The sequence below is a fragment of the Podarcis vaucheri genome, assembly GCF_965113315.1.
Source record: "Podarcis vaucheri genome assembly, chromosome: 7".
NCBI lineage: Eukaryota > Metazoa > Chordata > Lepidosauria > Squamata > Lacertidae > Podarcis > Podarcis vaucheri.
Genome location: NC_138765.1, coordinates 53,957,705 through 53,975,484, shown reverse-complemented (window position 1 = coordinate 53,975,484; position 17,780 = coordinate 53,957,705). Strand labels below are relative to the sequence as shown.

Genomic DNA, 17,780 nt, shown 5'->3' with positions numbered 1-17,780 from the left:
TCCGGAGGTCTGTACTTAACCTGATACTGTTCTTAACCTGAAGCACCACTTTAGCTAATGGGGCCTCCTGCTGCTGCCGCGCCGCTGGAGCACGATTTCTGTTCTCACCCTGAAGCAAAGTTCTTAACCCGAGGTACTATTTCTGGGTCAGCGGAGTCCGTAACCTGAAGCATATGTAACCTGACGCGTATGTAACCTGAGGTACCACGGCATATAGAAGTGTGCCTGCTTTTGTGTAACATATTTTCTGTTTTGTTACATAGTGCATGCGTCCCTTAAACTTTTTTTTCGTGGATGGGTAGATATCAGAGATGGATTATTGGATAGCAGGGCAAGGAAAGGAGATCCCTGAGACTTTACTCCAAGTTCAGTTCTGGTGCTAGATCAGTCATCCTCAACTTGGTGCTGTTGCAATGTTTTAGAATCCAGCTTCCATCACACCTGCCTAACATTGCCAATGGCAAAGAATTATGGAAGTTGTAGTCCAGCAACATCTGGAGGGCACCTGATTGGGAAAGGCTGGGCAGTTTCATATATTCATACTTTACTTTGAATTTACCTTTTTATTAAATTTGGTGGGGTGGGGGAAAATCAATATCCTTTTTCTATGTGCCATTGTGTCCATGGCCATATGGATAAATTTAAGAGTTCTATATAGCTTGATTATGGGAGGATGTGTGGCACACTACTAAGATTATTGGCTTGTGTGACAGTATAAAAGTGAAGATACATAGAATATGCACTGTGTAGTTGTTTTTCTATAGTGGTGAGAGCTATAAGTGAAGACAAAATATCTTGGGCTGTGGAAATGTATGGAAGTAGGAATAGCTAGAGTGTGGGAGTAAAATGGTATAGTGCACAACCAGTTCTCCAGAGAGCAACTTATGTAGCAGAAGAAATCCATTGACATACAAACAAAAACTGCTGCATTTAAGCAGTTCTTGGAATCCTTCTAACATGCTTAAAAGGAACAAGTTTTATTTGAAGGAGGGAAAATATTTTATTCAGTTCTGGAATTCCAGCTTTGGTCATTGGATTTGTACTATAACACAAACGTTCAGGCTTTCTCTTGAAAGAGAATTCACAGCAACAGTGAGGGGCTCATAAGCTATGCTAGTCTGGCTGCCTTTTTAGGAAAATTGGTAGGAAGAAGGATGATAGAATTGTGGAATGGTGTTTCCACGACATATGCTCTGAAATTTGCAGTTTCTTGCCAAAACCCAGCAGTACCAACCGTTTCTTTTGCTGTCTCATTGCCTAGTTAAACATTACGAGGCTAGTTCTTTTTCTCTTGTGAGGCTGCTGCTCTACAGAGATCTGTATCTCATACTTGGGGATGAAACAAGCTCATTGAGATTCTAAGCTCCCTTTCAGAACATTTCAGACGATATGTGATCCTTCTTATCTTCTAAAGTAATACGAGAGGCAGTTTTTTCTAGGTGCACATGCTAGACGAGAAAAGAATCAGAATAGGATAGTGCATGCCATATGAAGGTACAGAGCAGCAGGAGAATGTGTACTGTGTGTGAATTTCCTGGCTTCTGTGCAACAGACTTTCTGTCACTTGAGTTTTCTGTATGCACATATTAAACAGCCACCAAATAAGTATTTCCATGTGGGAGAAATGTATGAAAATTCATCTATCTGAACAGACTCCTCAGCAAATTGTACTCCCATTGGAATTCTTTTTTTTTTTTAATAAAAGAAAGCTTATAATATTGTTAAAAGACTGGCAATATCAATGTGTGCTACTTCCAAACTTACTTGCCCTTTATCTTAGAATGTTACAAGAATGAATAAGCAACATTCACATCAGCTGGGTGGCATTACTTTACAGATAGGGCTTGGCTCACAGTCTGTAAAAACCTAGGTTACTAGTTTGTCTAAAGTTAACTGAGCCAAAGGGTAAGTAAGCATATTTGTAATCAGTAACCTGCTAAATTAGTTGATAATTTATACTTCCTTGTATTCCTTGTATCTGTGTATTCTCAAGGAGGAAACGAGAAACTCAGGAAAAATAATTGAAGCCATGAAGGTGTTGCCCTTCTTTCTTTGTTCTTGTTATCACAATAAGGTTCACAGTATTTCATTGCTTAGTACTATAAAGCACATGTCTGCAGTACAGTAACCAGTTTGTCTAAGATGGGATGGGTATGAGGAGCTGCTTATTCCACTTGAAACAAACCTATAAGCCAGTATGACAAGCTGAATCTCATGGGGCTTCAATCTCCTAAGCACTGTGTAGTAAAGCTGAGCCAAAAGAAGGAAAAGCCAACAAGTCTTTATTTCATATGCCTTTCACGGTAAAACATGAATTCCCAGTTTCTTAAAATCAAGAATAAAAAAATGCAGGTTGAAATTCAGCATTCTCAATAGTGACTCATTTGTGCTAAATGTGGGCCATCCTCCTGCTGTGACAGTGATGCTATTGTGTTTTGCAGAATTACCTTTGCATTATTGTTTCCTCTCAGCCTTGTCTTTTCCTGGCTCTAGCATGTAGGCATGTTGAATCATAGTGGCAGACTTCTGGTCTAGCCTGCCCTCCACCCATACAAACCAGGAAACATCTTGCTAAAAAAGCTAAGCTTGTAGGATCTTAAGCAGATCCAGAAAGCCCACGGTGATAGGAGTCTGCAACAATGAGATGAATATAGGGGTTTGAGTTCTCATGCATGGTTCTGCTCATAAGTCACTTGAATTGCACTTTCTTTTTCTTTGGTTTTAGCAGAACACCAAGAGTGAATTTGCAGCTTTAGAGGCAGCCAAATCCTGTGAACAGTTTGCACTCCCTCCCCCCCCCCCCGCTCTCTCAAAACACTAAGATGGAAGGCTTTAATAGCTGCTATAGTACATATGATGCTTAGTTTTTGTCAATAGCATCTCTTAGAGTGGTGAATGGCACTATTTAGAGGGAAGAAATCACAATGAAAATCCTCATCATTATATATTTTACATGGCTGTTTATTTGTATATATTTTAAAATTTTATATATTGATTTTTATGATGGCCAATATTTGTAATGCCTAATAAAGGACTGGTGAAGCGAAACATATCATGCTGTAGTATCATATCTAAAGAGACTTGCATTTCAAATCTTTCATCTTAATTCCTGATTATAATTTAAACACAGGAGCATGTTGTATGCTCCCTGGCATTCTGGTTCTTTGCAGGTGCTTTTCCAAAAGCAGTATTACTTTGAAACCATATTTTCCTGCATGTATTTATAGAGATGAAGCTGACAACCTCAATTACCAGACATCCTCTAAAAGTCAAATCATGTTTTAACATCTGGCTGGATAATAATTAGATCCATGTCTTAAATGAATCAGGGCAGGGGCCATAGTCTTGTATGCAGACAGTCCCAGGTTCAACACCTGGCATCTTCAAGAAGGGCTGGGAATGTCCCTTGTCCAAAATCCTGGAGAGCTACTACCAGTCAGTGTAGATAATACTGAGCTAGATGAACCAATGGTGTGACTCAGAGTAAGACAGCTTCCTGTGTTCCCAAAGTTAGGCAAATGTCTGGAATCTGATTAAATGAAACAAGTGTTTGAGGTATTTGCCTTACTACTTGCAAATTACAAAGATGGCAGCATATTATTTATGTGCAATAGAGGAAACCCACGTGAGAAATGGGTGAATCGCTATAAGGCTCTAGACTAAAGGCAGTTTACATGGAACAAAATAACTAGGTCAGTGGTTTTGAATCATGCTTCCAGGACCTTCATTCCCAGTATCTTGTGTTTGAACCTCCTCTGAATTTAATATTTGTAGTGAGTTTACTTACCTAAGTATTGAAATCTAATCAAGTCATGTAATTACCACTAAATTACAGTCTAATTTAATATCCAATTTGAGCTATTGCTTGAAAAGAGAGAGAGCCAAGATGACTAGGAATGTCACTGGCATGTGAGAACAGTTTTGCAGTTCTTATGGGACTAGCCACCACACAATATTTTGGCAATGAATTCCTTAGGTTAACTTAAGCATTTGTAAATGACCCCTATACAATACCATGCAAATTAGAGTTAGAACTAGCACATGAAAAGTCATCTGTTGTTTTTGAGATTGCCCTTCTGCTGAAGTCTCTGTGGTGCTTTCTAGAGGGGATTCAGATGAGATTGCTTTTTGGTGGTGGGGTGCACGCGATCAGATGAACAAAGGGAGCTAAAAAAAGTAAACTTGCTGCTTTCTAGCCTCTTTGATTTTAAAGAAGGGATGTTAATGATATTTAAGAGAAGATGATAATGCTTGGTTGGGAAGGGCAACAGGAACAGAAATAGCTTGCACATGACAGCTCAGGTGTTAGTCCCTTATACAGCTTTACCTATATCAGCCTGACCATAATAAGATTTCAGAAATCAGCAGGCAACTTTGATTTATGTGCTGTTATGTCTCAGGAAGACTTTTCCCTTACCCCATGCACCCTTTGTACCATTCCCCCCTGGAGAGATCTTGTTGAAACCAGTATATAAAAAATATTTGAAAATGAAACAGCTTCTTTTGCCGTTTCATAGAAGTGTGGAGGATTATATAATGTTTCTGAACCAACTTGGTCTCCTGCTTCCTTATTTCCTGACAGCCATTACGTTCTCTGGTTCAAGGAGCTAAGTTAGCTGTTTAGAAAACAGAACTGTTTGATGACAGAGTCCAGCACAGAAAACAGAATTCTGAAAAGTAGATAATAGAAATGCTAGCCTACCCATGTTGAGGGTTAGAAGGGATTTGGGCCAGGTTTTGTATAACATGGGCCTTCACATTTTTTAGCTGGAGTGCAGTTGTACAAAGTGAGCATTTGTTGTCTCCTCTTTCCCCTCACCTCAAACTCCTTAACAATGTGCTGTAAAACAAAATGGGGATTGCAGGCACTGCTGGTAATTGTTGTGCAAATATAATACTCCCTCCAAGCTGCTAAATAGGCCAGTGCTCTGTTTACATGAAGAGGCAGCCAGCTTTCCAAGTGTAATGAGTCAGCTACATGAACAGAAGGGGTGCGGAATTAATCTGGCATCCTTTTGACTTTCTCTTAGTGAACTCGGTTTCAAAGCTCCCTGTAAAATAGGTGTGTACCCTGGTAACAAATGGCTACATTGACATCCAGAGCAAACAGATTTTTAAAAATAATCATAATCATAATTGATCTCTGTGCATGGGCAAATGCCTATGGTTCATTTTGAATTGGAATCCTCATTTGGATGTGGTTGTCAGTGACTGAGCCTCTGAGAGGATTGAATGACCTGGGTCCCATTTCCCACATGTTTCTTTTTATGTTACCTTAACTATGTGGCCAAAGGAGTTTAATACACATGATAATATGCAATGTAGCCTGCATCTGAATTGGCATCAGCTGAGGCCAAGTTATTTTGGGTATTTATTATGCGCCTGATGTATTTATTATGCGCCTGACGTTTAAGAAAAAGTGTAGGATATAATGGCAACTTCCCGTCAAAGGGCTCTGGGGTGAACTATCTACCTTTGGTGTCATATTAGGTACTGGTGGGGGGTTGCTTATCTTAATATGAATGCCTGAGTAGCATAGAGTGAAGAGAAGACAACATACTTTCACTGTTTGATTTAGCAAGAGAAGACCTCAAAAGCCGTTTAAGCAAGGAGCAGTGCACTGAAAGTGATTGGTAATTGACCCTGCAGCCGGCCTTTCAAATTATAACATACAAAATGAAATACACACCCTGCACCATTCCCCTTCAGTTGATTATTATATTCATGGCATTGAATACACGAAGGCAATCTTACTTCAAGGGTAGGAAATATGATGCCCTCCAGATGTTGCTGGACTCCAGCTGTTCAGCCCCAGCCAACATGGTCAGTAGTTAGAGATGATGTGAGTTACAGTCCAGCAGCAACATTTAGAGGGCACTGTATTAGCTACTGCCTCTTAATTCCAGTTTAGGTACTTTGCCAGATTTGCACAGCACTGCTCAAATTGGTTCTGCACATTCCTGGGATGGAGGTTCCATAAGGTGTTGTTTGTCATCCAGTCAGAACCTTTTCTATAGAGCAGGCATGGCCAAACTTGGCCCTCCAGTTGTTTTGGGACTACAACTCCCATCATCCCTAGCTAACAGGACTAGTGGTCAGGGATGATGGGAACTGTAGTCCCAAAACAGCTGGAGGGCCAAGTTTGGCCATGCCTGCTATAGAGGCTGGTAGGTCAATCATTTTTCAAGGAGGCTTATTAACTTCAGAACAAAAAAGATGGGTTTAGTGAAGAGTTGAGGGGTTGGTGAGAAAGGATCTGACTGACATACTTACTTGTAAAGATTATTTCTTTTTCTACACAGTTGCTATGTAGTTGCTACACATGTCTTTCAATTAATTTGATCTCTCTCTATCTTATCACTATCATTGCATCCTCAGTCTTGACCCTTTTTTTTGGGGGGGGGGATGTAGCAGCAACAGTGTGCATGGAACCTTTGCAGAGATATAGATTGTTTACATATTATTGTCAGTTTCTTCTGTTCCATTGGAATGCTGAATCCATACTTCAGACACATGAAAAGAGTGTCTATCTGAATATCTTCTGAAGTCATCATTACACTTTTTGTTTGCTGAATTTTGGTAACTGGATTTGTTTGCTTATTTGATTCAATGTTTACATCCTGCTTGTCTACCTGACACCTGCGATTCTAGGGAATTATTAATTTGTCTTGCATTAGGGAGGACAGAGGTGTGGGGATTTTATCAAGTTAATGTTTTTTAGGGTTAAGTTTTGTAGGATAGCATTTTTTCTTCTTAAAAAGAGTTGCCATAATTGGGCAAGAGCTCTTGAAATAAGAGTAAACTAGATGTCTGGCTGAAGTCATGTGATGCTCACTCAGACTGTAAGTGAAATCACTACTGCTGTTCTAGAGAATATTTTATAGTGAATATTTGTATTTGAGGAAGCTTAGCATGGTCATAACTCACTGTGTTCTTTCTCTGGAGTTAGTTAAGCAGGTCAGTTTGGGATTGTTGTGCTTTTCTCCTTTTTTCTCTTTTTTTAAAAATAATATTTATTAGAGTTTCAAAAAAGTTACAAAAAAGAGAAAAAGAAAAAATAAAATAAAAAGGAGAGCAGAAAATACAAAATACAAGAAAGTATAAACAATTAAGAACATTTCCATCTTTCCATGTCTTATCTTTCATTTACTTGTTTCCCTGACCTCCTCACACCTCCCTTTTTTGTATTCTAGTTCAATTAAGTATTTCAGCAAATCCTTTCTGCTTGGTTTTTATCCTAATAATTTATCTTAGTGTACTATAATTTTACATTCTCGTTTCACCACTTAAAAAATCAATTTTTACCTAATCTTTTATATCATTTCTGCTAAAACCACATTGCTTCATTCCAACATCCTTCTAGCATTCCTGGATCTTGCAATGTTTCTGTAAATAAATTTTAATTTTTTTCCAATCTTCTTCCACCAACTCTTCACCTTGGTCTCGGATTCTGCCAGTCATCTCCGCCAGTTCCATATAGTGCATTACTTTCATCTGCCATTCTTCCCGAGTGGGTAAATCTTGTGTCTCCCAGTATTTTGCGATAAGTATTCTTACTGCTGTTGTTGCATACATAAAAAAAGTTCTGTCCTTCTTTGGCACCAATTGGCCGACCATGCCCAGGAGAAAGGCCTCTGGTTTCTTCTGGAAGGTATATTTAAATACCTTTTTCATTTCATTATAGATCATTTCCCAGAAGGTCTTAATCCTTGGGCACGTCCACCAAAGGTGAAAGAATGTACATTCAGTCTCTTTACATTTCTAACATTTATTATCGGGCAAATGATAGATTTTTGCAAGCTTGACTGGTGTTATGTACCACCTGTATATCATTTTCATTATATTCTTTCTTAAGGCATTACATGCCGTAAACTTAGTACCTGTGGTCCATAACTGTTCCCAGTCAGCCATCATGATGTTATGTCCAACATCTTGAGCCCATTTAATCATAGCTGATTTCACCGTTTCATCCCGAGTATTCCATTTCAACAGCAAGTTATACATTCTCCAGACCGTCGCAACTGCGCCTCTTCAAGCGGCTTTAAGAAAAAAGCGCAAGACGTTTTCGTCTTGCGAAGCAAGCCCATAGGGAAATTCGTCTAGCGAAGCAACGCAAAACCGAAAAACCCTATCGTCTAGCGAGTTTTTCGTCTTGCGAGGCATTTGTCTTGTGGGGCACCACTGTATTAAGCTTTTTCAGAGCCTTAGCTTCCAATGGTGACAACCACCTAGGAGTTTTGTTTTCAAGCAGATCCTTGTATCTTATCCAAACATTAAACAAAGCTTTCCTGACAATATGGTTTTTAAATGCTTTATGTGCTTTGACCTTATCATACCACAGATATGCATGCCACCCAAATACATTATTAAAACCTTCTAAATCCAAAATGTCTGTGTTCTCAAGAAGCAGCCATTCTTTCAGCCAGCAAAATGCGGCTGATTCATAGTAAAGTTTGAGGTCTGGCAGGGCAAATCCACCTCTTTCTTTTGCATCAGTTAATATTTTAAATTTTATTCTGGGCTTCTTGCCCTGCCAGACAAATCTAGAAATATCTCTCTGCCACTTCTTGAAACAGTCCATTTTATCCAAAATTTGCAATGATTGAAACAAGAACAACATTCTTGGCAATACATTCATTTTTATCACTGCGATGCGGCCTAGCAATGAAAGCTTCAAATTTGACCATACTTCTAAGTCTTTTTTCACTTCCGTCCAACATTTTTCATAATTATCTTTAAATAGGTTCACATTCTTAGCAGTCATATTAATCCCAAGGTATTTCACTTTCTTAACCAATGTTAATCCTGTTTCTTTCTGAAACCTCTCTCTCTCAATCGGTGTTAGATTTTTCTCTAAAACCTTAGTTTTCAGCTTATTCAACTTGAAACCTGCTACCTGACCAAATTCTTGAATCAATTCCAATACTCTTTTAGTGCTAGATTCTGGCTCCTGTAATGTCAATACCAAATCATCCGCAAATGCTTTCAATTTGTACTGTTTAGCTCCGACTTGTATGCCTTTAACCAATTGGTCCTTTCTAATCATATTTAGCAAAACCTCCAGGCCCGATATGAAAAGCAATGGAGAGATTGGGCACCCCTGTCGTGTTCCTTTCTCAATCTTAAACTCTTCTGTAACTACGTTATTCACAATCAATTTGGCTTTTTGTTCTGAATAAGTTGCACCTATACCGTTTTCAAAACCTTGGCCTACCCCCATTCCCTGTAAATTTTTCCAAGAAATAATGTCAAAGGCTTTCTCCGCGTCCACAAATATCAAGACTGCTTTTGTGTTAATCTTCACTTGTAATTTTTCTAAAATGTTAACTATATTCCTTGTATTGTCAGACAAGTTTCTCCCCGGGAGAAAGCCCGCTTGATCTTTATGGATTTCTTCTACCAGTATCTTTCTTAACCTTTTAGCCATAATATCAGCAAAAATTTTATAATCCACGTTGAGCAATGATATAGGGCGGTAGTTCTCAAGCTATGTCTTCTCAGACTCTATTTTCGGTATAAGTGTGATATATGCTTCCTTCCACGACTCTGGTGCCTTTTTCCCTTCCAGTATTTCATTACAAACATCTTTTAAAGGCCGTACTAACCATTCTTTCAAGGATCTGTAATATCTTGCGGTCAAACCGTCCGGCCCTGGGGATTTGCCCAATTGCATGTTCTGAATGGCTCCTTTCAACCTCCTGGTCTGTTATTTTATAATTCAGCATTAGCTTATTTTCTTGAGAGATTTTTTGTAATCCATTTGTTTTCAAAAAGCAGTCAATGTCCATTTCTTTCTGTGTCTCCTGCGTATATAGATGTTTAAAATACCTCTGAAAGCACTTCCTAATCTCCACTGGATTCTGTATAATCTTTCCATCCACTTCCAAATTGGTGATAATATTAAGCTTTTGTCTTTTTTTCATTTGCCAAGCCAACAATTTCCCACATTTATTTGCCGATTCAAATGTCTTTTGTCTCATCTGTTTGATCTTCCATTCAATTTCCTGATTGATCAATTTCGTATATTGTACTTGATATAACTTTATCTCTTTCAGGAACTCCTGTGATTTCGGTTTTGCTCTCAGTCTCTTTTCTCCTTCCTTTATTTTCTTCAGAATTTTATCCTTTTTTCATTTTGAATTTTTTTCTTAATTGCGTTCTGCTGTATCAAAAACCCTCTCATGACTGCTTTACTTGCGTCCCAGATTACTCTTTTTTTCAACTGTGGTGTTCAAATTTATCTCAAAATAGTCTCTCAAGTTCTTTTGAGCCTTTTTAATCACTTCTTCATTCCTAAACAAAGTGTCATTCATCCTCCATCTAAAGGAACCAATTGGTGTTAGTTTCATTTCCATCTTCACTGCATTGTGGTTGGAGCAGGTTTTAGGGCAAATTTCCACTTTTCTAATCTTCGGAGCCAGCCCCCTAGTTACCCAAATTTGGTTGATTCTTGTCCATGTCATTTTAGCCTCAGAATAGAAGGTTCCTTCTCTTCCCATGGGGTTCTTAGTTCTCTAAATATCAACTAAGTCCATATTGTCAGTCATATCAAAGAATGTCTTTGGTAGTCTACCATCTTTTGTTACTACCTGTCTCTGTGCCTTGTCCATATTAGTAGACACTACTCCATTCATATCTCCCATCAAAATCATATTATAGTCCAAATAGTCCATCAGAATCTCGTGTAGCTTCTTAAAAAATTCCGATTTCCCCTCATTTGGTGTATAAATACCTAATATCAAAAATTTCTCTCCTTGTGATTGAATTTCAATTGCAACAAATCTTCCTTGATCATCTTTAAATAAGAATTTCGGTGATAGGCTCTCCTTTGCATAAAGTACTACTCCTCATTTCTTTACTTTATCTGATGAGATAAATTCATGTCCTAATCTTTTAATAATTAGAATCTTCCTGTGTAGCATTATCACATGTGTTTCTTGTAAACAAATCAAGTCCAATTGTTCTTTTTTTAATAAATGAAAGACTCTCCATCTCTTTTCCGGGGAGTTGAGTCCATTCACATTCCAGCTTAATACTTGCAATGCCATGATGTAGTTACTCTGCTTCTCCTCCTTCAGCCCCCAGTACTTGTTTTAATTCTGACAATGGTGTCGGTTTCCCTCTTTTTGGTGAACTTCTGTCCAAAGCTCCTGGCTCTTTTCCAAGTTCTTTCTGCAGATCTTCTCCGTGGTCTCTCAAAAACTTGTCTTTTTCCTCCACTGATCTTATTTTTATCTTCCTTCCTTTAAAGCTAAAGGATAAACCTTGAGGGAATTCCCACCTGAAGATAATTTTGTTCCTTCTCAGAAGGGCAACCAAATCTCCAAAATTGGACCTAAGATCCAAAAGATGTTTCGGTATATCTTTAAAGATTTCCACTCTTGACTGCAGAATTATCAAAGGAGTCTGAAAGTGCAATCCCAAAATTTTATCTCTCTCTTCCTTAGATCGGAGAGTAATCAGACAATCTCTTATTTTGATCTTCTTTCCTCCTCTTCCCAGTCTGAAGGCCCTCACGATTTTAAAATCTTCTTGTTTCAGATCCGACTTCCAAAACTCTGCAAATTCCTGTGTCAAAAAGTCTATCAAACTGCCCTTCCCCAATTCGGGTACTGCTCTAATCCTTAAATTCGTCTGTTTTTCTTTTAATTCAATCGTAGAAAGCGTCAATTTCTGTTCCTTAATTTGCCTCTCCAAATCTGGGACTTTCTCTGTTTCCAATTGGGTTGTCTTAAATTCCAGGGCATCAGCTTTCTTCTTGGCTTCCTCTGCTGTCTGTTGGGTCAAAGTTGATTCCTGCAGCAGTTTCTGAATAGATTCTGTGTTGGTGTTCACCTTTTGTCCCAAACTGTTAAAACTTTCTGTATTTAGATCAATTTTAGTAGTTGCTGCATCTACCTTCGATTTTGTCTCATCAACTATCACCTTTGTCTCTTCGACCCTTTTATTTGTCTCTTCAGGCCTTTTATTAAGTTTCTCCAAAGATTCATTAATCTTGGCCAAAGCAGCCGCCAGAGTATCTTCTGATGACATTCCACTAGGTTTAGGTTGTGATGGTACAGTCACTGATGAAGTAGGAAGGCCAGCAACTGATTGTCTTCGCGCCCAAATCTTCCCAGACCTTGTTGTTTTGTCTGGGAATTGTGAGTCTACCTTTTCTCTTCCATCTGCCATAACACTTAAACAATAGAGAAGCCAAGGTCAGTCCCAGCTACGCAGTTTGTCTTTACAAGTGGAAAATTCCCCTGGTAGCAATTTAGCAGTATCAAAATCTCCCTCTAGGGGGAAACAGTTACAATAGTCTAGAAAGAACTCTTTTTAAACTCAGTCCAAAATAATAAAATAAAATAAACTATTCCAATTTTTGTTACTTTTCAGTTACTTTCCCCTCTTTCTTAGCAACAGCAGAGGAAGCTGGCCACGATGTATCTCTCTTACTGAACTAACTGTCAGCAAGTCTCCTGTTCACAATCAAAGCTCAGTTCAAAGCACGGCAATCTTTGTCTATTGGCAGCCGTTCCCCCTCTCTCTTGCAAATATATACAGTCCACAACTTTCCCCCTCCTGCCCCTACTTCCTGGGGGGGGTACGATATTTTAGTGTTAGAAATTTAGTCCTTTCCAGTCAATTTCTCCAGGCTTTAGCTTGTTTTCTCTTTGCTTTGATCTGTTTACAAAAGCGGGAGGTGGACTTCCTGTTTAAACCTTCCCCGCTTCAGGTATCAAATTAAGTCTCTTTTGTATTTCCAAATTTCCCCTACTCACGGGTAGTTACTTTTGTAGTAGAATTTTCACAAGAAGTAGTCAGCGCTCTCCGGTAACGGCTGTGCGGCTTCACTCCGGGGGAGAAGCAGTCATTCACAGCACAGCGCCGCTCACCCGCTCGCTCCGGAACTCATAGATGAGATTCCCCACGAATTTGGGGGGCGCAAAAGGTGCCCGCTGAATCCCACGCTCACAGGCTTCACCCGCCTGTGATTTTTGGAGGGTCTCCGCTTTCGCCGTAGCGGCAAGACCCAATTCCCCCGAGACAAATCCCTCCTAGTCAGAAGGATTCCGCCATTACCGATGGCGCTAAACCCGGAAGTCCCTTTTCTCCTTTTTTCTCAGTACAGCTACATGTGTGCTCTCTTCTGTGTTTGATATCCTACTTAAGCTAACATTATGTATGAAGGTGGCATTTTGGTTTGATGAATTTCTCATGTTGCTGCCCAAAGAGGGAGCATGAAGCATTTTGGATATATGATATATAGGGTCCACCCAAGCCTTTGGGTGGATTGGAAAAAAAAGACTTTATGTAGGACTCTATGATGTACCCACTGCTGATGAAAGGTGTTGAGTAGAAAGTTGTTTAGGCTTTTGACCTCTTATATTGGGGCCAGACACTGCAAAAGCCACTCCTTTCCATCCAATTTCCCTCAGGTTTTTGTCAGTTTCCCCAGATTTTAAAACTCATATTTGGGGAGGGGAGGGGAGACTTTTTGGTTTTCATTGTCTCTCCCCTTTACCAAACCTGTTCCTCACTGACAGTGAAATGGGGAGTTTCCCTGTTCCTGGACCATTTCCTTTATTTATTTAAAAGGGAAATAAAACCCTGCTGTTTATGTAGCTATGTTGCTAAATAGTGTCTATCTTATCAGGTGGCAGTTAGATTTTTCCAGTGACCATTTTAGCATTGCTGCTTCATGGCAAGTAGCGTAGGGTTGCCATATTTCAAAAAGTAAAAACCAAGACATCCCAAAAGTTGTTTAGCTTTTTTAAGGAAACCCCCCAAATTGTTTGGTTTTTTAAAGGAAAACCTCAAAGTTGTTGAGCTATTTTTTTTTTACAAAAACGCCAAAAGAACCTGCAATTTTTCAGTTGACATGCATAAAATCCAGGACAAAGTACTGCCTTTTGGAAATTCCCCCAGACATAAATTCCACCTTTGAAATTCCGGTAATGTCCAGGAAAATCCAGATGTGTGGTAGCCCTAAAGTAGAGTAAGAACTTTACACTAGCACTTAATTGACTGCTCATATGATATTTACCCCAGGGGAATGATAAAGATGGCTGTATACCATGTTTCAGATCTCTGTTACAATGCACACTTCTTATTGTATATTGCAGGTGTCAGTTGTCTTTTCCACCCTGTAACTAAGCAACTCATTGCATGGGCAACAGAGTTTTGTTTCTGTGCTTCTAAATTGTGCCTCACCCAGACTTATATACAAAGGCAATACCGACCCAAAAGCGAAGGCTGCATATTAACTCTGCTGAGAATATTAGAAGTTGCTTTTATGGTTTACCATCTTTGCTTCAATCTAGAAATGGTTCTGCATAAGAAACATATTTCTTAGGCAGATTGCAGTTCACAAATTGCTTTATGAGATAGTCATGTGAGAATCAAGCAGATTAAGTTTTAATTGCCTTAACCATGTGCATAGGACACCAAGGTATCACAGAAGTCTTTATGTGTGTCAACACAAAGAAAGTTTTTGGATAACTTTGGTCACTCTATGGGCACCGAATACCTGTCCCTGAGAGCTATAATGTCTAAAGGAACCATAAAGTATTACAGTCGTACCTCAGCTCCTGAACACCTTGGGAGTCGAACGTTCCAGTTCCCGAATGACTGAAAACCAGAAGTGAGTGTTCCTGTTTTCAAACTTTTTTTGGAAACCAAACGTGTGGTGTGGCTATTGTTTCTGGCGTGCTTGCGCAATCAGGAACCAATCGGAAGCCATGCCTTGGTTTCTGAACTTTTCAGAATTCCGTTCAACTTCCAGGGTATGTCTGTATTCACAGTTGGTATTTGAGGGACTGTTGTCTATCTTCTATCTGTACAAAGGAAGACCATGTTGGTTCCTGACTCTCTTTCAACTCCTGTTTTGGGAATTTGCAATACTCTGGAAATGCCAGCACAGTACTTCAGTTCATTAAAACAACAATTACTATGCCTCACCCCCTCTTTTTGTTAGCTGTGGCTTGAACATCTGTGTATTTCCTTTATCATTGCAGACTGTTGATGATGAAGCGATGGCAGCATAAATGAAGGCCAAGTAAGGAAGGCAGAACGATGCCCAAGGGTGGGTGTTCTAAAACACCACAACTGGAAGATTTCTCTCTCAGCAACGACATGGTGGAGAAACAAACTGGGAAAAAGGTACTGTGCCTTTAGTATATTTGTCTTCCTCATACTCCCCCCCCCCTGTAGTGTTTTTGTTTTATAGTGAGATGGTAGCACAACAGGCCTGTGTTCTCAAACTTCTGTGTATGCTGTACTGATTACCTCCTGTGAACTACCAAGCAGAATACCTTTCCTTAATTTATTTTAGATTATGTCCCATTTGTCTGCCCCCCCCCCACATGAGTGGTCCATCAGCTTTGTTTAAGTAGTCTCTGGCATGCCTATGGATTTGTAGTTGATGACAGCAATGAGCATATCCATATTATTAAACATTTGTGCTAATTTTTAATGACATTTTAATTGCTTATTTTATTAAATAAGGCTGTGAGGCGTGAAGGCCGCTTCCTGCAAGGCCATTTCCACCTGGCCTAGGGGGCAGAGCCCAGACTCACCCAGCCCTACAAAAGAGGCTCCTCGTAAGGCTGGAGGAGCATCGCCTAGCTGTGAGGGGAGAAGGCCGCTCCCTGCAAGGCTCTTTCCACCTGGCCTAGGGGGTGAGGCCCAGACTCACCCAGCCCTACAAAAGAGGCTCCTCATGAGGCCGGAGGAACATCGCCTGGCTATTGTTTTATTGATTTAATATGCTGTAAACCGCTTTGAGATTTTTATTAAAAATATAAAGCTGTATAGAAATAAAAAAATCAAAAAATATTTTATTTTATTGCATTACAGTTTGAATTCTATGGAATTACATTTGCTACAACAGGCAGACAAATGATTAAGACCCTCAGCAATTTTCAAGTGGTGTGTGAGGGGAAAAGCTTGAGACCCACTGATCTAGGTGATGCTACATTAAGTTGATAACTTCCCCCACAATTAGCTTCTGTCATGGTCCATAGCATAGTTGAAAATGAGAAAGCAACAAGAATTAAGGTAGAAAAGGTACGCTGTGATACTTCCTCCTTCATCCTACTACTAGCTGTGAACTATTGTTTTAGTTAGATAGAAGCTTTGTGTCTTTAGGCCTCATCTACTGCTTGCGACTGTTTGTTTGTTTGTTTGGTAGTGAATTCATCACTGCATTGGTCTGAAATGCTGTTCAGTAAATTAATATCCACCCTGTCTTTTAGGGTTAGAGTAGAGCTTAGAATCTGTCAAGATGGTTGTGAAAGGTAGCAAAAGGAGACCTGAATGTTGAGGCATAGCTGCCTAGTGTTAACTGATTGGCATAAGGAGAAAGTGCCAGTGTGGCCTAGATCATTTTGTGCAAAATAAAGCTGAAACCCAGGAATTATGAGTGCAGGAAGTTGCAAAGGGAAATACCAGTTTCGTGTGGTGTAAGGCTTTTGCATTAAGAAAGTATGCTGCACACCTGATTTGTTTCTGTTCTGCTTTGGTTTTTTGCCCTATTTCATTTGTTGTGTCTTTTTCGAAAGATAAAGCTACATGTCAAAATTTAAAATTAATAAAAGCTGAGAAGAAAAACCTGTTCTAACTTCAGGCTGGGTTTTGTTGCTCCTACTCATAGCTGAGAAGCTGATGTTTATATATGATAGTGTGAATCAAAAGGCATTCCATTAGCTGTGAGGGTACATTATACATGACATATTTTCCTACCTACATGAATTTGGGGTTTGTGAAGGGGCCAGTATGCACACATTAATATTTGAAGATGCTCCTCTTTACCAATGTAGCTAAAATGTGTCATATGAAGCCGTCCTGACTTGCAACTTTTCAGGCTCAGGAGCACTGGGAACAATAACCAGTTTTGTAATAAAATAACCTGGATGTGATTAAAATGACTTTCCCACCATATACAACAGTGCAGATTTGACAAGGTTTAGCAAGAATAATAGAATAGAGTGTCCCTACATTCCTATCCCTGAACTTCTCAACCTGTAAAGTGTTCAGTCTAGGGTTCCAAAGGGACTGAGCTTTAGAGCTTAGTTAATTGGCTGAAGGAGACTGCACCAACATATCATTGCTTTCTATTTAACTTTAGTGCTCTGAGCTGAAACAATGACTAAGGGGAAAGGGAGTTGGCCATTAGACCTTTGCTTCCAGGGATTGCTGTGTGGGAGCATAGCTTTTAATTTATCTTGTGTTTGTCAACACTTCCTAAAGGCCTCTCTGCTTTCATGACTTCAGCTGTCTCAGATTCACTCTGCTGTGAATACTATTCCAAGACTGCGTTTGTGGAGCCAAAGGGCCTGAAAGCAGTGATAGGGGCTGTGGTGTTGGAAGTAAAAGTGCCTGGGTTGTCCTTGCAGAGTGAAGAATTTTTGGAACATATCTGCATTGTGGGATACCAGTTCTGATAGAAATGGATTAAGAAGTTCAGATCACATTTATTCATGACTCAATACCATTCTAGGTTCCTCCTAAATTCAGTTGTTCTTATGACATTCTGCAGCAATCACACACATATCTGTCCAATTGGAAACGTCAGCCTTTGCAGCAAAATAGTGCTGGCATTATGTGAGATCTCATTGCAATTTCACAGAATTTGGCTTAATGGTTACATGCAACCAAGTTGAGCCAATGGAGTGACTGGTTTTTTCCTTCTCAGCTTCTCTTCATTCTGCTGTTACTTTTCCACTTTGCCTCAGTTGGGCAAATTATCTCAGACCCTGACATTTTCTTTGTTTTATTGAGTCAAAGGGCAGGGAAGA

At 39.5% G+C, this 17,780-nt stretch overlaps 1 protein-coding gene across 3 annotated transcripts in view; it reads left to right on the top strand.

Annotated features, from left to right (window-relative positions):
• ANKRD11 (ankyrin repeat domain containing 11) overlaps window positions 1-17,780 on the top strand; it is a 212,959-nt gene that overhangs the window by 126,520 nt on the left and 68,659 nt on the right. For all 3 annotated transcript variants that reach the window (XM_082233086.1, XM_082233085.1, XM_082233084.1), the window contains exon 3: window positions 15,000-15,144. In XM_082233086.1, the coding sequence (XP_082089212.1) occupies window positions 15,058-15,144 (87 nt within the window). In that variant the 5' untranslated portion in view covers window positions 15,000-15,057. The remainder of the gene's footprint in view (window positions 1-14,999; window positions 15,145-17,780) is intronic.